The sequence below is a fragment of the Xyrauchen texanus genome, chromosome 44, assembly GCF_025860055.1.
Source record: "Xyrauchen texanus isolate HMW12.3.18 chromosome 44, RBS_HiC_50CHRs, whole genome shotgun sequence".
Lineage (NCBI taxonomy): Eukaryota > Metazoa > Chordata > Actinopteri > Cypriniformes > Catostomidae > Xyrauchen > Xyrauchen texanus.
The window spans coordinates 3,082,261-3,105,413 of NC_068319.1; the positions used below are offsets into that span (position 1 = coordinate 3,082,261).

Genomic DNA, 23,153 nt, shown 5'->3' on the forward strand with positions numbered 1-23,153 from the left:
ACATCATAAACATTATGTTGGTGACAGTAACTAAGCTGTGATTTAACTAGTTACAAACTGAGATTATGCCGAACATGAAAACTCACTCCAGAGAAAACAGTGCAACCTAAGCAAAAACAACAACAAAAAAAGATGAAATATACAGTTAAAGAAACTCACCTTTAGAACATTGATGTATTGTGTTTTTATACAATGAACTATTGGATTTTACTTTGTCATAAATGTGAAAGTGAAATGACTTAACATTATACTCTGTAGTACTCTGCTATGAAAACAGTCAAGATTCAATCGCACAGCAGATTGCAAGACTTGAACACATCTCTGTGCAATTTAAGAAGAAATTAAAAGAAACAACCTTGCACTCTCTTAGCCCCGCCCCCACATCTTACCACTTTTATTAAGTTCTCATTTACACACATTACACCAGCCAATCAACACCCAAAAGTCTTTCTGCCGAAGGGACGATGGGCTCAACGGGCTCAATGCAGGGTGACAGAGAGGGCACGCTGGCTGGCGGGGACTCAGATTGGGGGAGACGTTTTAGAGGAGTGGGCAAAGAAGAAACGAGGGAGACACGCCCATGTGATATCACTCCACTGGCCGCTTCTCACCATGTTTCTTTGTAAACTCTTCTGCGTTCTTAAAAAATCTTTTACGATCTTTTGAATATTCTTCTGCTAGGTCGCCCCTCAACGGGTGCTCTGGTTGGGGGTCGTTGACGAGGGCAATGAGTGACTGGATAACTGTTCAGAGGGGGCAAAATCAAAATATAGTTTAGAATAGCTCACCTAACAATAAAAACGCTGTCATTAAGTCAGCCTCATGCTGTTCCAAAACCACTTAGAGCGCATTGTTAATTCCAAATTGGGGAGAAAAGGGGAGAAAGTAAAAAAAAAATATCTTCTGTTTACGTTTTTCGTGTTTAAATAAATGAATAAAATTTTTAAAGCAAAATCAATAAAGAAAAAATATTCCCCCATGACCCTCGGCAGGTGGGTTGATGTTAATATTTTGAGATATTTTGTCTATAAAATATTGTGAAAATACTTTTGCATATCCCCCAGCCCTATTAGACTACACATTCTGCCAAAAATATCCCTATGTGTTTCACGGACAAAAGAAAAGTCATATGGGTTTGGAACAACATGAGTAAAGGATGGCAGAATTTTGATGATGAAGTTTCTTTAATATGTCAGAAGCAGCGCTGTACCTTGGTCAGTTTTGGTTGCAGGTTTCCAGTTCTCAGCGCTTATGACCGGCAGGCACACTTGACCCTTCTCATCGATGTTTGGGTGATAGATCTTTGTCTTAAATGTGATCTTAGGAGGTTTAAATGGATATTCTGCAGGGAATGTGATCTCAATACGGAATGCACCTTTATCGTATGGAGGGTTGTCCTGAAAATGAAAAACAGGGTAGATTAAAACAGTTTTTGCCTCAGTTCTAGGAGTTCTGTGTGGTCGCTAGGGCATTGCTGGGTGGTTGCTAGCATAGAACCAAGATTGTAGCAAATACAACCCACAAACATAATCAACAATCTGGTTAAAAGCGCTCTAAACGGGGGGCCTGTGTAGCTTAACGAGTATTAGTGCTGACTATCACCCATGGAGTCGCGAGTTCGAATCCAGGGCATGCTGAGTGACTCCAGTCAGGTCTCCTAAGCAACCAAATTGGCCCAGTAGCTAAAGAGGGTAGAGTCACATGGGGTAACCTCCTCATTGTAGCTATAATGTGGTGAGTTGTGTGTGGATGCCACGGAGAATAGCGTGAACCTTCCACACACGCTAGGTCTTGGTAACACGCTCAACAAGCCACGTGATAAGATGCGCGGATTGACGTCTCAGACGTGGAGGCAACTGAGATTTCTCCTCCACCACTCAGATTGAGGCGAGTCACTATGCCACCACGAGGACCTAGAGCACATTGGGAATTTGGCGTTCCAAATTTGGGAGAAAAAAAGTGCTCCACGCAAATTCTATGTTTCTTGCTAACTTCCAACAAACTTGACAGAATGAAAATAGAAAAATTATTCACATCCTGAGAGCTTTTCTGATTGGTTAAAAAAAGAAGAAAAAAAAAAGGGTGATTCTATTGATTGCTATTGTGCCAAAAAAAATTATTTACAGCACCTTTAATTCAACTTGAGAAAGACCTTTGCATTCAACATGTTTGCATACTTACAGGAACGATGAGTCCTTGCCAAGTCAGAATGTTTGACTCATCCACCTGAATATTGCGGAAATTCTTCATTCCAGATTTGCGAATTTCATCAAGTTCCTGAAAAATAGAATATGACCCTTCAAGAAATCTGACACTCCTCAAATGTGAGAAAACAAATGAGAATGAAACTACCTGGGCTTTCATTTTTACTGATCATGACGTGCAGTACTTTCAATACATTAACACAAAATAACACATCAGAACTCTATAGTTACATTTACATTGTATACATTCAAGTCATTTTCATTCAAAATGTATTAAGATAATTTTTTAACTTCAGGGTTGACAAGCCCAAGAGTCTGAAATATAACTAATATAATCTCACAAAACTGAAAGAATTAATGTATTTATCATAGTAACATAACTTAATTTAACAAATAACATATTTAATTGAACTCAAACTCTTTAAACAAAGACAACATGCATACTTCCTGGTTGTCTATTTAATCCCATTACTGATAATACCATCATTTAACTTAAACATTATGATCATCCAGGCCTCCATCTGTCATATTAAACTAATTATTAGTCATTAATCTCTAAAACGATTATTTTATTTATCTAGCTCTTAGTTAGTAAACGCAAAGATCTCATCTATCAAACATACATCGTGAACACTCTTTAATAGACGTCCGAAACGACGTGATTAATTAGACTAAATAAGGACACTGTTTACTTTATTTGACTGTTTTATTTTAATTCCTTGTGAGTATTTGAACTAAAGCTAGGCTAGTTAGCGTCTTCCTCATAATTCTGATTTCACACAAGAGTGATTAAAAGTTTCATCTTTCCGTCCGACAGTTATTTAAGTCTGTAACGCGTATGTTTACGACGGTAAAACGAGTAAAATCTTGATTTAATAAGAATAAAATCTGATATTTACCTTGTGCAGTCGCCTGCTCGCCGCCATCCTGGATTTGCTGTTACCCACAATGCACCGCTCACTGAATTTACTTCGAATCGCTTCTGATAAATTCATAAATTATGAGAATATTTAATGTCAAACTATTGAATGGTGGATTCTAAAAACGTCTAGTTTAATTGTCTTATTCCAACCACATCTTGAATTAGTGACAGCCTCGAAATAAATATGGGAAAATGTAATAATTTTCAAAAAAATACATGTCTTTTTTTTTTATTAATATCACACTGCACATACAACAATTTTTAAAAAAAATAAACATTAAAATAATAATAATTATTATTATTATTACATTATTATTATTATTATTGTTATTGTTATTCTAATTATTGTAATGTTTTATTGTTGTTATTGTTATTGTTGTTATTGATACTATTATTGTTATTATTATTATTATTATTTGTAATTATTGTTGTTGTTGTTGTTATTGGTAATTATTATTGCTGTAGTTGTTATTTTTATCATTGTTGTTGTTGTTATTGTTGTTATTGATATTATTATTTGTAATTATGATTATTATTGTTGTTGTTGTTATTGTGATTATGATTATGATTTGTCATTAATTATAATTGATGTTGTTGTACACTATGGTGTATAGTGGCAGCCTTTTTGAAAGTGACACTGCCAGAGATATTGACATAAGCATATTTTATATTTAATATACAGTATTGACAAGCATAACTAAGTGATTGAATAGGTTCTTACAGAGATACCATCACAAAATGTATACAATTGCACTGCTTTCTGATTTCCTAGCATATATGGATAATATAGTATAGTCAGGACATTACTGATGTAAAAAAACGTCACCATCACTATTTGAAAAAAGTCATTTTTTATCAAATCTAGAAAGCAGCATCACTCCAAGACCTTATCCTTGAGTAATCTTGCTAAATTGATCATTTAATACTAGAAAATCACTTGCCATTATATCAAACACAGTTGAAAGCTATTTGGTTCGTTAAATTAAGCTTAATGTTGTCTTTGTGTTTGTTTTTGAATTGCCACAGTATGGAATAAACTGGCATGCTTGATGTTTGGACACTGCGTATTGTGATTTGGCAGGATAGCAACGGCTGTGCTGTGACTGAAGAGGATGGATACAGGAAGTATGGATGGGGAAGATGATTCCTCATTCATAGATGGCAAGGAATGGTCGCAGGTTCAAGCTACACACAAACGGAAAAACAGGTTGGCTATACGGCCCCAGGAAAAGATAGAGTGTGTTACATTATGTTGAAATATGCTGATGAAGTGTTGCATAAAGCAGGATTGGATCTATTTAATAAGGTGTGGGTGGAAGGTAGATTGCCAAGGGAATGTAAACAGGCTGTAATAATTCCTATAGATGTATAGTGTATGAGTCTGCATCCCAATCGTTGCTCAAGAAACTGGATGTTATACAAGCTAGAGCATTAAGATGCATTTTAGGAGCTGGTTCATTTAGATCATCAGGATTTGCATGGAAATCTAAGGAGATGTGAAAAGAAATTGGACTCAAGAGTATTTGGACCAACTGTTGCAATATCTCCAGTACCCCCGTGGTTAATTAGTGAACCACAAATTGACTTTGCATTACATGACAGGATCCAAAAAGGAAAGAGTGGAAGGGATATTAAATCTATAACATTAAAACATATTAATACTGCTCATTATGCATTTACTCCTGTATACACCGATGGATCAAAAAACCCTGATACAGGGCGATCAGGTGCAGCATTTTATGTCCCAAAATGTAAAAGTGGAAACAGGGAGATGGACTGATGCAACTTCAGTGTACACTGCAGAGTTAGCCGCCATACAAATGGCACTTGGATGGGTTGAGGAAGTGATGACAGAGTCTGAAATGCAAGATTGAATTTGCTCGGACTCAATAGCATCACTTTCAAGCCTTCAAACATTCCAGTCATGTCGAAGTGATATATTGATAGTAATGGTTATGTTACACAGACTAAGGCATATAAGAGTTTTAGTACACTTTCTGTGGTTCCAGCACACATTGGGGTGCAAAGAAATTAAAAAGAAGACAAAATGGCTAAAGAAGCACTTAATTTGGATAACATTACTGTAACTTAACAGTCCATTTAAGTAGGGTAGAAGGAAAGTGTCTGATTCAACAAGCATGTTGTATTAAATGGCAGAAGTACTGGGACACATGTCAGAAAGGCAGACATTTCCATAAAATACAAAGTAACATAAAATGAAGTCAAATGAGTCATAACGTAAATAGAAAGGAATATATCATGTTTACAAGATTAAGAATGGGTCACACTAAACTTAACTCAACACTTCACATCATGGGCAAACACAACACGGGTTTATGTAATATGTGTCAGGATTGTATCTATATGCCACATTTTAAGTATTGGACCAGAAACGGGTAGAACAATAATGGCGATAATGAGGTTCCTGAGAAAAACTGGTTTGAAATGTAGAATATAGAAAATCTTCCTTGTATTCCATCCTTGTCACACTCCAGCACAGTAGGTGGCAGTATGCAACTTTTTAGTTGGTTTGTAACCTACCAGTAAATCCACAGAAGAAGAAGAATAGACTGGCATGTCTTAAGGTCAATATTAGGTAAAAAATGGCAAAAAAGAAACCGCTTTCTCTAGAAACTCGTCAGTCAATCTTTGTTTTGAGGAATGAAGGCTATACAATGCTTGAAATTGCCAAAAAACTGCAGGTTTCATACAAAGGTGTAACTACAGTCTTCTACAGAGATGTGGAAGACCAGATGTGCAACTAAACAAGAGGATAAGTACATCAGAGTCTCTAGTTTGAGAAATAGACGCCTCACATGTCCTCCGCTGACAGCTTCATTGAATTCTACCCGCTAAACACCAGTTTCATGTACAACAGTAAAGAGAAGACTCGGGAGGACTTATGGGACGAACTGCAAAGAAAAATACACTTTTGAAACAGAAAAACAAAAAGAAAAGTTTCAAGTGGGCAAAGAAATACAGACATTGGACAACAGATAATTGGAAAAGAGTGTTATGGATCTTATTGATTGAGCTTTTGTGGGATCAGTTAGACTGTAAGGTGTGTGAGAAGTGCCCGACAACACAGACACATCTATGGCAAGTGCTACAGGAAGTGTGGGGTGAAAGGTCATGTGCTACAGGAAGTGTGGGGTGAAAGGTCATGTGCTACAGGAAGTGTGGGGTGAAAGGTCACCTGAGTATCTGGAAAAACTGGCAGCTAGAATAACAAGGATCTGCAAAGCTGTCATTGCTGCACATGGAGGATTTTTTTAATGAGATCTCTTTGAAGTAGTTTAATAAGTTCTGAACATTTTATTCAAATTTTAATAGTAATTGTTCATGTTATTAATGTCCTGACTATACATTGTTATCAGTTGAATGCCACTTTGGTGAATAAAAGTACCAATTTCTCTCCATAAGAGCAAAATCTGAACATTATTCCAAACTTTTGGCCACCAGGCTGGAAATGTATGTATAATATTGAGAGCAAATAATATTAAATCAGACATGTCAGTTTACAAAAAAGAATATATATATATATATATATATATATATATATATATATATATATATATATATATATATATATATATATTATATAACATGTTACAAATAATCAACTCCAATATAAAAAAGATAAATGAAACTTCTAACACAGAAAATATAATTCATAAATTCTTCCACTGTGAGGCGTAAGAGCACTTTGGTTGTGCTGCACATTATAATTCAAACTCAAGGTTCTGCTTCACTGTGTTGATCACCTTGATCGCAAGGCTTTTCTGGTTATTTTAGGCTACACATGTCTGTTGCAAAGTATGCATGTATAATTAATTAACTTAAATGTGCCTTCAAGTCAAATAATTATAATATAGAGAAGTATGCAAGATTAATATATATGTTAAATCACATAAATACAACTTTCCCTGTTCTACACTTATTTCTTCTTTCTAAACGCATTCCACATTTTAACCTTGCTTCACTTCATCCACTGTAACACCAGAGAGTGTATAGGTTAACATATAGTCCAAGAAGTACCTTTACAAACATGCTTTTCTTGTTGGTCCATCAAACCCACAGGGAACATACTTAAGAGTAAGACAATGTCTGGTGTGGAGTGACACTTCGTTGGTGTGGTTTCAGCATATGTTGTCTAAGTGGTTTTAACATTAAGCTTTTTAATGGTATGGGAAAAAGTCAGTATTGTTATTTCATCTCAGGGGGAAAAAAATCAAACAATTTTTAATATGCACTTACAAATGAATACAATGCATTCAAAAATCAGCCTTGTTCTGAAGCATGATATTTTATTACTTTTATCAGGAAAAAACTATTCGAAGTAGTGTTTGTAATACAAATAAATCCATTTCGATTTAGATTTTATACGTATAGCTGCACATACTAGAAAATAACTTTTTACATTTCCAGTTAATAGTTGAATATATGGTAGCCACAAATGAAGTCAATTCAATAAGGAAGATCATTCTGAAATGATATTTTGAAAGTATAATCCAAGTCCACATCTGTATGGCATTTGATCAATTACACCAAATATAAGGAATTCATGCATATGCACCAAAATCAATGATTGATATCAGAATTAAATGTTTTTTTTTGCACTAATGAGCCATGCATACGACATCTGAGAAGCCCAACAACGTGATGAAGCACATGACAGACTCCCACACAGGGCGCATTTGTCCTGCAAATCTGGCAGCAGCAGGTCATGGCACGTTACACCATCTCACCAGCCCAGGGCAGATGCTTAAGCAAATGAGCGAGTCTGGCTGGCAGAGGCAGGGCATTTCACCATCTCTCCCCCTCTCTTTACTGCCTCTTATTCAAATGTGGGTCAGGGGTGAGGATTTCTCACGTCACACGAGCTCGCAAGGCAAGATGGCGTTTGGAAAGCTGTGAGATGTGAAAACAGGATGGCTGTTTGAAGAGCTTCTGTCGATGCATCAAGGTAGAGCTACCATATATATTTACATTTGCTTTTTACATTTCGCCTTAAACGCTCGTTAGTGACGCATGAACGGGCGAATTTGCGATCAAGTTTCTTGTATTTTTAAAGAAACAGTGATTGCTCAAACATATTGCTTTTATCGCGTGCCCACTGTGGCTTTTAATGCACACACACACAGCGCGAGCGCAGCCTGGCAGGGGCATGTGTGTGTTTTATCAAAAAGGCTCGTGCCTACTTATATGTGGCGCATGCAATATTCGAATGCAATCTTGAAAGACATGAAATAAATGTTTAGTGTATGTTTATACTTTAGTTTAAAGGTTCATTCAATACTCATGTGGACGGCACTCTGGTTTCACCCCCTCCCTGTGTGCGTTTCACCTTTTAACAATTATTATACTCGTATATAATATTTGTGCATTGCATAAATGCGTGCAATATTATATTATAATAAAGAGTTGAGCTTTTCAATGTTTGTTTCACTAAATGCATGGACGCAAATCACTATTTAAGAGTGAGAAATGAGAATCTGAGTCTTCTGCTGTGTTTATGTGGTTGTTGTACATTCACATCATAGACTCGATTATGACTTTGTTGCATTATGAAGCAACACTGGTTGAGTGATTGTGAGGTTTGTGTGTGTTTCTTTATTAGGGTGTTGATTGTTGCATTTGTTGTTAAAAGTAAACGTTTGGTTTCTTTGGTTTTGCATTATGACAGATTTAGGGTTGTTGGTGTTTTAATGCATCTGTTGTCTTGGTTTGCATTGCATTTTAATGATGCACGATTCTTCTATTAAATGATTTTGCCTCCTTTATATCTTTGAAGACGTTACCTAAGGAACCTTATCTCATCCATTTTAATGGACTGGGGGAGGGGGCTTGTTTTACAGTGGTTGCTGGGTTGATCTGTGCCATCTTATTAAAGTATCTCCCTTTCTGGGTGAAAGCTTGCTTGAAAGAGGCATACTAGAATTTGTATACTGGAACACTACGTGGTACATCAAAGCTCATGCGTACATTTTTTGTGTTTAACTTCTCTGATACATTTAAAAAAATAACATGTATGCCATTATATTTATGCAAAGTTATTTTTCTGATTTAAATGGTTGCACTTTTAAAAACATTAGTCTATCTCTACTCTTGTGCATGCTGTGTTAATGAATGTTTATGATGGGAAGCAAACCAGAAACATCCCAGATAGCTCACACACATCTCAGAAATGTCTGTGTAACATCTGCTAAAGATCAGCTTTACAAACAGACATATTGCAGATTAGCATGCAACCTAAAAAATACGTCATACAGATGTAAACGCACACATCTAATAGACGTGTGCTATCAAGGATGGTTCTGTTGGTAGTGATTCGTGAGGTGCTGTTGTTTACGTTCATGGTCCAGAGTGGCTTAACTTTGAATTTCTCAGCGAGCTCAGACTGGCCCTGTCATAATTGTTTTGCTGTCCATCGCGAAGGTATTGGAGTTGAGTCAAAGAAACTGAGAATGAAAAGAAGTTTAACAGATGTAAGTGGCATTCATGTTAAAATCCAATCAATATGAGGATGAAAGGAAGCTCTTGGTTTCTGCTTTGAATAATGCAGATGATCAGGTCTGTTGAGTGAATGGGGCGGGGACTTCCCTTTAAGACAGTATATATAAAGTCATTACCATTGAGAGAGTTTCATTATTAGTCATGAAGTGGGTTTAGATTTTGATCTTAACCTAATTTGGCACTTCATTGAATGAGAGTTTCACTTTCAGTGGAACAAAATCTATGCCCATTCATTCATTTAAAGGAATAGTTCACGCAAAAATACAAAATCTCTCATTCACTTACACCGATGTCATTCCAGATGTGTGACTGTCTTTCTTCAGCAGAACACCAATTACGATTTTTAGAAGAAGATTGTGCTCTGTTAGGTTCTTATAATGGAAGTACAAGGGTGCGAGCATTTTGACCGTCCAGAAGTCAAACACACCGATCAGCCACAACATTAAACCCACCTGCCTAATATCATGTAGGTCCCACTTGTGCCGCCAAAACAGCTCTGACCCATCGAGGCATGGACACCACATGACCTCTGAAGGTGTCCTGTGGTATCTGGCACCAAGCAGATCCTTTAAGTCCTGTAAGTTGCGTGGTGGGGTCTCCATGGATCGGATTGTTGGTCCAGCACATCCCATAGATGCTCAATTGGATTGAGATCTTGGGAATTTGGAGGACAAGTCAACACCTTGAACTCTTCATCATGTTCCTCAAACCATTCCTAAACAATGTGTGCAGTGTGGCAGGGCGCAGTATCCTGCTGAAAGAGGCGACTGCCATCAGGGAATACTGTTGCCATGAAGGGGTGTACGTGGTCGGCAACAATCTTTATGTAGGTGGTACGTGTCAAAGTAACATCCACATGAATGCCAGGACCCAAGGTTTCCCAGCAGAACATTGCCCAGAGCATCACACTGCCTCCGCCGGCCTGCCTTCTTCCCGTAGTGCATCCTGCTGCCATCTCTTCCCCATGTAAACGACGCATATGCACCCAGCTGTCCACATGATCTAAAAGAAAACATGATTCATCAGACCAGGCCACCTTCTTCCATTGCTCCATGGTCCAGTTCTGATGCTCATGTGCCCATTTTAGGCTCTTTCGGCGGTGGACAGGGGTCTGTATGGGCACTCTGACCGGTCTCCGGCTACACAGCCCCATATGCTGCAAGCTGCGATCCTTTCTATCATGGCCAGCATTAAATCAGAAATTTGTGCCACAGTAGCTCTTCTGTGGGATCGGACCAGACGGGCTAGCCTTCGCTGCCCACACACATCAATGAGCCTTGGGCGCCATTACCCTGTCGCCGGTTCACCGGTTGTATTTCCTTGGACCACTTGTCAAAGTCGCTCCGATCCTTACGCTTGCCCATTTTTCCTGCTTCCAACACATGAAATGTTAGAATCTAATATATCTCACCCCTTGACAGGTGCCATTGTAATGATATAATAAATATTATTCACTTCACCTGTCAGTGGTTTTAATGTTGTGGCTGATCAGTGTATTTAGGCAACATAAAAGTAATCCACATGACTCCAGTCGATCAGTGAATGTCTTCTGAAGCAAATCAATAAGTTTTTGTAAAAAATAAATCAATAATTAAAACGTTATTAACTTTTAAAAAGCATTTCTGCCAGCAGCTGACATAAAGCGGGACGTAAGTGCATCGACAAGTTCACGCGAGAATTCGAAGCACCCCCTCTTTACAACAGAAGAACGAACATGAGGGTTTGGCCATTTGAAACCGCATCGGAGCCCTGGATGGAAGCGGAAATTTAAAATGGTAAATGGTCTGCACTTATATAGCGCTTTACACTGTGACTCATTCACACACCAATGACAGCAGAGCTGCCATGCAGGGTGCTAGCCTACCATTGGGAGCAATTTGTGGTTCAGAGTCTTGCCCAAGGACACTTCGGCATGTGGAGTCATGTAGGCCGGGAATCGAACCGCCAACCCTACGATTAGCAGCCGATCCGCTCTACCACCTGAGCCACAGCCGTTAAGTTAAAGCTTTAGATATGGACCTGCTATAAACCTATCAATTCACTTCAGAAGACATTCATTGACCGACTGGAGTCATGTGGATTACTTTTATGCTGCCTAAATATGACTTCTGTACCGTCAAAGTGCTGGCACGCATGTACTTCTATTATAAGGACCTGACAGAGCTCTATCTTCTAAAACTCTTCATTTTTGTTTTGCTGAAGAAAGACAGTCATACACATCTGGGATGGCGTCAGAGTAAGTGAATAATGAGAGAATTGGTATTTTTGGGTGGACTATCCCTTTAAATTGACAATGTTTATGATGGCTTTATCTGTTCATCTATTCATGCCATCTGTACTTGTCTGGCTGGAACTTTGAACTAATGATGGGAAAGTATGTCAGACTAGCTACACGTCGAATTCCCTTCATGTTTTTAACAAGAAAATGTTAAAGGCTGTAAACCTTGTTTTGTAGATTGACAAAATTATTCCACATGAGCTTATTGCTGTTCTTGACCAGAATATAGGTTGATTTTTAATTTGATTTAGTTTAATCTTCTTAGGCGTGTTTTGGCGTGCATTCCTATGTCTGCATGCATGCACTGTGTGCGTGTTGCTTGAAGGCATTGTCTGAAATCCTGTCCAACACACTTGGCCTATTTGTTGACGAGACCCCTCTAAAATGCCAAAACAAGAAGTAAAACTTAGCAGATATTATTTGATTGTGTTGGAGAGTTTAAAAGTGATTTTATCTATTAACGGTTATTCGTGGGTTGCTCAATCTGGTCTCAAAGTGATTAATGAATTTGTGATATGGCTGCTCTGTTATGTGAAGCATTTTATGTTTTGTGATCTTGGGTTCGCTTAAAGCAGAAGTTAAGACGGATCTTGCAATGCAAGCTTGATTTCACACGTCATTGCATTCTGAAATGTGTCAAACCGCAAATCATAACTTAATTCAACTATGCAACGTTGACGCAAGGGGCGCTATAGCGACATTAGTGTCAACTGCTATTGTAATGGATTAACAGTTCGAACAGAATATTGCTGCGCAAGTAAGTTAAAGTCCGTATTTTTATAGCAATTACCAGAATAACGCATCCAGTTTAATGGGACAGATGTTTCAAGGTAACTCTATCGCTCCCTTCAGTACTGAGGTTTGTTCTTGCCACGGTAATGGAAGAACGCACATTAAGCATGTTCAACCGGACCAGAGGTCAAGCACTCGCATCTACGTCCACATACTTTGTAAAGGTTTCAGCCTTTAGAATGGGATAAATGTTATGGGTTATTGGGTCTTCTTTCTGAACTTTACATCCAGGTTCAACATCACATGATGTGAATGTGAACCCAAATCATCTTTTAGTTTATTCACAAAATACAGTAACTGTATCTGGGCAACACTGGACAAATGTCCGAAATCTGACGCTGATTTCAAAGAGTGTATTTCAATAATCAATAGTGTAAGTTTAGTTGAAATTAAAATTTTAGTCAACATAAAATCAAAATTTACCCTATTTACTTTATGAATAAATGTTCCGTGTGTGTGTGCGCCGGCCGTTGAAATTACTTATTTTTGGCTTATTATTATATAATTTTTTAACCCCTCCCATTCAACCACCTGGCTTCATTCTAGTATGTAACACCCACTTTTCAGTAACTGAATCAATTGATAAAATCAAGTCCCATCTTCCATATGCATCTTGCATAAGTATAATGGGTTGTTTTCGCTGTCCTTTTCAGTATATTGCGGCGCCGTTTTGTGGCCTGTTCAGCATAACGCGGCTGGCCCACCTGCCCGCCCGGTTATCCCGATGGCCAGTCCGCCCCCGATAAGCCCCAAAGTGCGTCGGCCCACCTGGAAAATGTATACCAGATTACCAATCCAGCCCTGATCATTTCACACACTGCTATCCAGACTAGTACCTTGGTTTGCACACTGATTTTAATTTAGTTTTTGATTGGAATAAAAAGAAAACATCTTTTAGCACAAATAGGGCATAACATTGAATAAAGTGGACATGTGCACTGAGCCAAGGCCTTGAATTCTTCATGTATACTGAGTTATCAGAGTTCTTGGTTTAGGTTGTTGCATCAGGTTCTTCTGGCTTCCAGGTTTAACCGAGATCTCCAGAGGCTAGTGGGTGGTTACAGTAAACACTTAGATCTTAATGTGTGTAGGCACAGTCTATGGAAGTGTCTCTGATCATGTTAACTCACCTGATGTCATTATAACTAAGATCACATGGTCCCAATTCCCAGATACTCACTATTTCGAGAAGTCACCTTGAATCTTTTACGCAAACATTATGCTATATATCTTGATGTTGTGGTCCTTTTCCTGCCCATAAAAATCCACCATAATATTTTGTTTCACCAATGCACTTTTTCATAAGAACAAGACAAGTTTGTTGGGTTTTGTACAGCATTAAGGCACTAAAATCTGGGCCCCAGGGATCCGTGCCACTGGATAAGCTTGTATATGAGGTTAAGTATACTCCTTGCTAGACTTGTTGACCCGTGTTGTTACCGGCCCCTCTTGCACTTTGACTTTTTCAGACAACAATCTCTCTGATTAGAGCAGTTTGTTTCATCTCCGTGTCAGGAGGAGTCATTTTTGAGGCGAGGTCAAAATGTCTGGAAAGTGATTGGCAGACCAGCAGCATCTTATCAAGACTTCTGTTGAACCCTTAGATAAATGCATTTTTTCAAGTGTTTTTGTCTTTTTGTGTGTTTTCTCCATTTTTGTTTCTTTTTTTTTTTTTTAGGGGAAGCAGGTTTAAGGTGCAATAAAAGTTTGCCCTAATATAAATGGTTTATTTACTCTATACAGTTCTTTAAGGGTACTAGATGTGCTTGAGGCCTATAAATACTCCTTGGGAGATGGCATCCTGCTAATGGGGTTTAGTTTTAGGGCTGGGCATAATGGTTTTTATGTTACAGGTTAGGGCGGCACAACATCTCATGCTCACTCACAGTAACAGAAGTGCTCAGAGTTCAATTCCATTGACATTTATTCATTTGGCAGATGCTTTTATCTAAAGCGACTTACAAAAGGAGACAGTGATACGAAAAGTGCCATACTACAAAGTTGCACTAGCATCAGATTTTCAGTAGATGTGTTTTTAGCCATATTTTGAAGCCAGAAAGTGAGTCAGCTTCACAGATGGAGTTGGGAAGGTCATTCCACCAACGTGGTGTGATGAAGCCAAAAGTCTGTGAAAGTGTTTTGGTGCCTCTTTGTGTTGGTACAACAAGGAGACGTTCCTTAGCCGACCGCAGGCTTCTGGTGGGCGTGTAGCTCTGCAGAAATTATTATAGGACTGTTCTGTATGCCAGCATCAGAGCCTTGAATTTAATACATGCATCAACAGGCAGCCAGTGGAGAGAGACAAGGAGTGATGTAACATGTGCTCTCTTTGGTTTATTAAAGACTGCACGTGCTGCTGCATTCTGGATCATTTGCAGGGGTCTAATTGTGCATGCAGGGAGTTCTGCAATGAGAGCGTTACAGTAGTCCAGTCTAGTTATGACAAGTGACTGAACGAGCAGTTGTGTGGCATGTTCAGAGAGGAAGGGTCTTCCTAATATTGTAGAGTGTAAATCTACATGATCTTACGGTGTTTGAGATGTGGTCCATGAAATGTAGTTTATAATCGATGGTTACCCCTAGATTCCTGACCGTTTTGGAAGGCGTTACTGTAGTTGCACCCTGCTGCACGGTGACGTTGTGTTCAACAGCAGGGCTGGCTGGAAAGACGAAGTTCGTTCTTGGCTGGGTTAAGATGCAGGTGGTGTTCCTTCATCCAGGCCAAGATGTCTGCCAGTCAGGCAGAGATTCGAGCAGTCACTGTGGTGTTGTTGGCATCGGACGATTAGATGAAAGGAAAATTGGAGCTTAATATTCATGTTGACTGGGTTATATAAACTAATAATGATGATGATCAGTGGCCTGAAACACCATCACAAAATGGACAAAAACAGGTACCCGGTGGATGGGTACAAATTGAATATGAAGACAGTGTTTATATTATTTATTTGTGTGTGAATTTAAAAAACATGACCTTTTTTCCCCATAACTGCTGTTCAAATTGCAATATTTTTCAAAATAATCGCAGCCCTATTACTGGTGAATGAAAAGTAGAGAAGCCTTTTTAAAAAAATTATTAATCAAACAAAATCTATTATCATCTGTCACCATGCTAATTACGATGCCAAAATCGTAATTGAAACTAAGTCTAAGAACATTTAACTTTTCACGGTAAAATTTGTTCAGAATGTAAATGTGAGCAATGTTTGCATGACTAGGTGAATGATGTTAAAAAATAATAATTTTCTCTTAAGTAAATTAATTAACCTGCATGTTTAGTTTTCCTTAATGTTGTCATTGAAAATGATCATTTCCAGTGTTTTTTACAACGTTTTAAACATCCATCCATTAGAAGATAATGTTAAATATTCTAGAGTTACTTGGTGCATCACCAGTTTCATCAACCATGTTGAATTTATGTTCTCATAAAACAAGCATAAACAAAGACTTGGACAGTCATATAGAATTAAAGGCCCATGGTAATCGCCCATAGAGGTTCTGATGTAACATTACACCCTAATTTTCTTTTCTTCAGCTTGTGAAGATCTGTCAGTTGTAGTGGATACCATTCATTGGAGGGTTAGCTGTCAATGGTTACTTGATATTTATTTGTGTGTGTGCGCGCGCACGAGCACATGAGTGTGTAAATGAGCCTTTCTTAGCTGTGCATTCTGTGCCATTTTTAATTGCATTGCTGTGTTGGTAGAAATTAAATATCTAGTGAAATATCTCATTCCATGTTTATTTATCACACACTTTCCAGAGTCAAGTAGTCTTGAGCTCATCATTCTGCTGACTGAGCGGTATTCTGACCCCATTATTGGTTTTGGCTCAGTTGCACACACCAGTCATGAACTGGCTATAAATAGTTCATGTGTGTTAGATGTCTTTGCAACAGCTGATAAAAAAATTCATTGTAGTTGATACAAAAATGGATCTGTTTTTTATGATAATGAGGAGTTTCTCAACTCTCCCTGACCTCTCCCTATTGCATCATATATATCATTTTCAGATGACTATGGAAATATTGTTATTAGGGGTGTAACGATCCATTGATCTGGATCAATGCATCGATCCAATAACCAACTATCCAATGTTATCGATGCAATGCGTAAATATCGATATAGACATTTATTTTTAAGATGCACCTTATACGCATTTCCGTCAGGCGATGAAGCAACCTTATTACATTAATTTCACTTTATGAGCGCTAAATATGCTCTTCATGTGGGACAAGGTTGTGCAAGGGTCTGTAAAGCCAAATTGCACTCTGCTATCCATGCGTGCGCGTCAACCGGGTGCTCCTTAAAATGACAAATGCAGAGCAGCTCACATGCGCGATTAATTCTGTCTTCCATCAATATTGTTGCACATGCGACCCATTTGAATTTTACATGTGATCTTCGTATCTTGATGAAACATCCGAGTTACACCACTAATTGCTATTTTGGTCCCTGAAAATATGGCTTCAATTTAAATCTGTGCCATTTATTGATTTCAGTGGATCTTAATATACAAGGATAACCATTTGCATTAACGTGAGTAGCTTGAAGTTCGGTATACTGCAATGACAGGACTCCACCTTTGCTCTTTCTTGTTACAAACATTCACAAATGGGTCATTGAGCAATCACAACATTACATGCGAATGTAAAGATGTGTTTAGTCATATAATTTCTTGTTAGATAAAGTCTCGTTGAATGGCAGAAGTCTTCTTTGCTGCATTACAAAGATGCAAGTTGGGACCTGTTCAACCACTGGAAAGGGTGCTGATTTACCTGATTCCCACCACACCCATGGTGTTTACCCAGCTCTGGTTTCAAGCTGTCCATCACACAAGCCAGCCGGTAAAGTCCACTAGCCTTTTTCACCCAACCCCCATGTCACAACAAAGGGTCTGACCCTGGAGGCTGGCATTAATGACTGCTGGCAGGAACGTTAAGCCATTGTGGACGCCCATAAAAGAAAAGAAATTGTGTTACTGTTCAAGCCTTTCTTCCCTTCTCTGCTTTAAGCTGAAAATTTGTATACACTTGAATCAGAATATGAGGCCAGCATTTAGGTTCCAGCAATAGAGGTTCAGTTCTCTTTTATTTTATTTTTTTACAAGCATGCTCTGACAGCAGGCATCTAGTGGTTGCAGTGCCGGTTTGTGCTTGGATTTTAAATTAAGGCCATGGAATACTTTAAGGATTTATTTTAGACCATTGTGGACCCTATTCTGGTTGAATATATTCAATGTGAATTGATGCTATAGTAAATGGATAAGAATACATCGAAAACAGAGTAGATTTCAATTAAAAGTATACCATTTACATTCTTGTTAATCCAAAAAGAAATTAATAGTATTTTGGACAAATGTTTAAAATGTATGCTTGCATAAGATGAAGACTCTAGTCAATGAGTGCCCAAGGAGGAGTCATTTTATTCACATAACTACATAAATGTCTTGTAATTTGACTGATGAAATAAACAATCTTACATGAACTTGCCTCATACTCCAAATTGTCCAAAGAACATTCACTTATTATGTACACTCATCAACCTGCTGTAGAGTCACGTTAGAGTCACGGATCCCCCAAAGCTGTTTGGGGCAGCAGAGTTGTTTAGGAAGACGAAAAAGTGTCAGCAGAACATGGTTACGTCTTGAAGTGAACCCTCTGGTTGCGTTGTCTCCTGAGAGAGCAATTTGCTGTTATTAAGGTTTCGTCAGGTTAGGGTTTGGTTTAGGGGTAGGGATAGGTGTGGTTTCTGTGGCACACCAAATAAACACGGTGTTGTGTGTGACTTGCAAGACTTTTGTAACCAGAGGTTTACCTTCTAAACACATCAAGAAACATGCAGATACCTGAAAGGTGTTTTAGGTTGTGCCTTGCAGGCAACATGTCCAATTTTGTTAGGATTAGAGGTGGGGGCAGGGTTAGGGCCTCAGTAGCCTGGCAGCTTTCTGCAATAGACATTAAACACATGCAACTACTCTGTGCCAGTTAAATGTGACCTTTCTAGTAAGTGTTTACAGGTTATAAAACCGTGAATTTTATTTTCAACAATGACTAACTGATTTTTTTATTTATTTTTATTTTTTTTAGGTTTTTAGGTGAAGAAAAAGAAGTTGGAAATGGAATTGCCAAATCATGCCAAACAATTGCTGCTGCAGCTGAACCAACAAAGAGCCAAAGGTTATCTGTGTGATGTGATCATAGTTGTAGAAAATGCCCTTTTTCGGGCACACAAGAACATCCTGGCCGCCAGCAGTATTTATTTCAAATCCCTTATTCTTCATGACAACTTGATTAACCTCGACACGGACATGGTCAACCCGTCGGTTTTCCGGCAGGTTCTAGACTTCATTTACACTGGAAAGCTTTTGTCCTCTGATCAGTTCAGTGACCACAATTTCAATGCCCTTCTCACAGCAGCAAGCTACCTCCAACTTCATGACCTGGCTGCTCTCTGCAGAAAGGAGCTTAAGCGCAATGGAAGATCCCTTCTTAATAAACCCACAACTCCTACCAATGGAAGAACTTCTAGGAACCAAAGGTTGTCCTCTACTCCTGTAACTCTAAACCAAATGTCTGGGTTAAAGGACAATGAGAAGACAAAGGAGCACAAGGAGCTACTCAAAGATGAGTTGTCTGAGGATGAGATTTTTGTGAGAAACTCTGCAAATTCGCTCAGTCCCTCTACGAGTAAAAATGGAAGCAATGGTAACAGCAGTTGTGGCATGCAGGAACTTGGCCTGGACCTTTCCAAGAAAAGCCCCTCAGGGAGCACAGCCACCGAAGAAGTAAGTCCCAGCAGTATCCCACAAGAATCACCTCAGTCTGCCTCAGAATCCACAGCCAACAGTGCCTCATTCGATGAGAACACCAACACACAGAACCTCACTGGTGGAGAACCCATGGAGCTTGGTGGAGGAGAACGTGAAGAGAGCCAACCACTTCCGGACAGGGACCAGCAGAAAAGTTCCCGTCAGGTTGCACGGCAGAGGCGGAAACCCAAGAGTGAAGGCAAAAAAGGTGAAGACCCGGATCGAGGGCCTTTACTCAATGGAGTTGCCAAAAGATTAAATGTGGCTGGTGAAAGACTCCCTGGTGGAAATGGCAACTCCGAGATGTCCTTCCAGTGCAAAGATGAGGAAGATGGTTTAGAAAATGGGCAAGAGCACAGTGAAGAGAGTGGACAAAGTGGGAGCGAAGGTGGGCGGAATAGTGCCAATTACGTCTATCGCCAGGAAGGTTTCGAGCCTGCCCTCGGTGACAACCTTTACGTTTGTATACCCTGTGGTAAGGGGTTCCCAAGCTCTGAGGAGCTCAATTCCCATGTGGAGACCCATACAGAGGAAGAGCTGTACATCAAAGAGGAGGATGATGACTCCTATCCAAAGGAAGATGAAATAGAAGCGGAAGACTTGTCTTCGCAAATAACACATGTCCACGGCACCGAGTCGCGTCGCTTCAGCTGCTCTGTCTGCAACAAGAGCTACAAAGATCCTGCCACTCTCCGTCAACACGAGAAGACCCACTGGCTCACCCGTCCCTTCCCCTGCAATATCTGCGGCAAGATGTTCACCCAGCGTGGCACTATGACGCGCCACATGCGCAGCCATCTGGGGCTGAAGCCCTTCGCCTGCGATGAGTGTGGCATGCGCTTTACCCGGCAATACCGGCTCACAGAGCACATGCGGGTCCACTCAGGTGAGAAGCCGTACGAATGTCAGCTATGTGGGGGCAAGTTTACCCAGCAGCGTAACCTCATTAGCCACCTACGAATGCATACCTCCCCATCATAAGCCAAAGACACCTTGAAAAGGAGACCCTCAGCAAAAAGAGACCACGCACACCTCTTCCTTTGAAGTACACTGTAAGGAACAGATAACCCAAAGCTGGATTCTCATCTGTTGTTAACTAGACTAGAGGAGCCATTCAAACAAGGAGCCCCAACAATGGATTAAAAGATCAAAACAATCGGTATGATTTGATAGGCTTTTTATTTTTGTTTTAATTTAGCTGTGAATGTAAAACTGGGATACTGATGCTATTGTATGATTCCATGGGATGTTTTGACCACTGTCAACCACAGCAATCTATGCGTTGCTTTTATAAGTCTCAAGTCTATGTGGTCTGTCATGATTGTCTTACCATTCTTGGTTGTTTAAAGAATATCGCTCATGGCCTGAGCAGAGAGTTCTGGTGGTATATATTATGTAGAACTCTCAACAAGTTTAGGCAACGGCCAAGTTATTCTGTGCGCATCAATGTATTGTGAATTCAAGTGTTTAAAATTCTTTGAAGTGTCTCTAAGGATCTCAAAAATAGTCTTGTGAGACTTGCGAGATAGCTTGTCTGTAATCATTTGTGTGGTATTTCATGAAAGCTTTGTATATGCAACCAAACATTTCCCAATATGCCTACTCTGTACCTCGTACCCATTGGCTTATTCTGGCTGTAGCTGGGAAACTATCTTTAAGTTTTGGACTGTTACGTGAGCTTCTGTGGATCATCAACAGAGATATTGGAGCTTTTGAGACTGGTGTAACCTTGCTGTGTCCCACCTACATCTGGACGTAAGCCAAAGGCAACGTGGTGACGAAAGGCCATGGGCGTCCTTTTAAGCCACTTCGTTTACGGTCATAGGATATAGAGGTTTACTCTCAAAGAAAAGCCAAACTTAAAGGTACTTGTTTTTAGATTGTCTTTAGATAACTTATTGATAAGCTTCTGTGAATGTTTTAACTGGAAGTTCTTTTGATATTTCTTTTGGGATCAGAGAGGGTTGGGTTGGTTGTAGTGATGGGTCGGGTGGCATTCATTTTAGTGATGTTTATCTTCAAAATTCTGTTGGTGATGTTAATTTACACTTTGTTTAGTTACGTTTTTCCCTTCACTAAAAGAAAGGCAAGCCTGTATGGTCTTGTCACATTGCTACCTCTTAATTCTTGAGAACAATACATTCATTGGACATATGGAGGTCTCTGAATATAGATGTATAAAGTTTGCTGAGGCTTTCAAAGTAGTTGTAACGTACCCATCAACAAAGGTTTTAAATTTTGAAAGCATTAACATAGAATTTAGCTTATTTGGGCATATGTATTTAAGGTATTGAAAAATTTTATGTCAGAGAAATCCAAAGAGAAATTGTAATATTGGGGAGAATGGCTTACCAACAGATGTTTCCTGTAGAATATCCCTACCAAAGGTTTTAGATTACATTGCAGGAGGTAAGGATGTAATTTTTGTCTTTTAGCTCTTGACAGAGAGCAATGTATTGAGGCGTTAGTTTGTACTTGACATTTACTTTAAAGAAAACCAATGAACTTACTTCTGGTGGGCCGGTGGCTTTCCGTTTTTCGAAGTTTACAATAGTTTCTCAATAGCGTCTTTCTGTTTCTTTGTCTGCAGAGGGACTTTGAAGAACTTCAGAAGGACTAATTAATTTTAGTTCAGACCAAGAGAAAACAATAATTACGAGTAGCAGGTGTTATAGCTTATTGTGTTACATGTCGACCATACTTGGAAAGCTTACTGAATGAGGAAATAATGCACTGGATTGCTTTGTATCCATTAGAACCCCAAAAAAACCTTGTTGTAAAATGATGCTGTCACATGGCATCGCATAAAAAAAAATTATCATTTATTCATTCAAGATATTGGTATTATGTAAAGTTTGCATGTTGAGAAAAATTTTTTAGGTTATTAAAAATGCTGGTAGTTGTGATGGGTGAATGTTACATTGTCAGTGTTAGGTAAACGCTGATGTATGTATTTATCGTTCGGTGCTGAAATTCCTTGCTGCCATCTTCATTTCATTAGTTACAGATGACGTTATTTTCGCCAATCCAAGTGTATCACATTCCATTTGTAAATCTTAGCCTTCTTAATGTTAAAGTCTTAATGGCATTCCTTTTTTGTTTTGTTTTGTTTTTCTATAAAGTCCTGTGTTTGGGTTCGCTAACAATGAACTTCGGGGTGAAGCTATAGTCATGTTAAATGGAGCATTGTTTACACTTTTTCCTGGAATCCGATTTTAAATGTTTTGTTTTTATTTTTTTATTATTATTATTCTCCTTTTACTTTAAATTAGTCTCAGTTAGTTTATATGTTATTAGTTTATATATATATATATATATATATATATATATATAAAGTCAAAACACTGGAGACATTTGTACTGTGCTTTTTCACCTGATTCCACTTCTACGAAATATTGCTGATTGCCACATGTACAAAAGTGGTCAAAATATTTGTTATTGATTAGAGATGTTTCATTACAGTGTTGCGCACCAAAGGAAACCAAAATAGCCAATCATATTTAACTTTAAGTGAATGGTCACCAATGGAGTTAGAACGATATATATCGGTTTTACCGATTAGTCGGTGCAAATAGTTGCTTTTTGGAACTATCGGTTATCGGCAAAAATCTGTGCCGATAGTTGCTGATAT

At 38.8% G+C, this 23,153-nt stretch overlaps 2 protein-coding genes across 2 annotated transcripts; one reads left to right on the plus strand and one right to left on the minus strand.

Annotated features, from left to right (window-relative positions):
- Positions 1-362: 362 nt before the first annotated feature.
- LOC127636848 (ubiquitin-conjugating enzyme E2 L3-like) lies at positions 363-3,171 on the minus strand. Its single transcript, XM_052117620.1, has 4 exons — positions 3,104-3,171; positions 2,182-2,277; positions 1,211-1,397; positions 363-743 (listed from the first exon to the last, which is right to left on the minus strand). The coding sequence occupies exons 1-4, from the start codon at positions 3,128-3,130 to the stop codon at positions 589-591; spliced, it is 465 nt and encodes a 154-aa protein (XP_051973580.1). The 5' UTR covers positions 3,131-3,171; the 3' UTR covers positions 363-588.
- Positions 3,172-7,956: 4,785 nt separating this feature from the next.
- Positions 7,957-20,934, plus strand: hic2 (hypermethylated in cancer 2). The gene is made up of 2 exons (XM_052117915.1): positions 7,957-8,092; positions 18,801-20,934. The coding sequence occupies exon 2, from the start codon at positions 18,830-18,832 to the stop codon at positions 20,501-20,503; it is 1,674 nt and encodes a 557-aa protein (XP_051973875.1). The 5' UTR covers positions 7,957-8,092; positions 18,801-18,829; the 3' UTR covers positions 20,504-20,934.
- Positions 20,935-23,153: the final 2,219 nt, after the last annotated feature.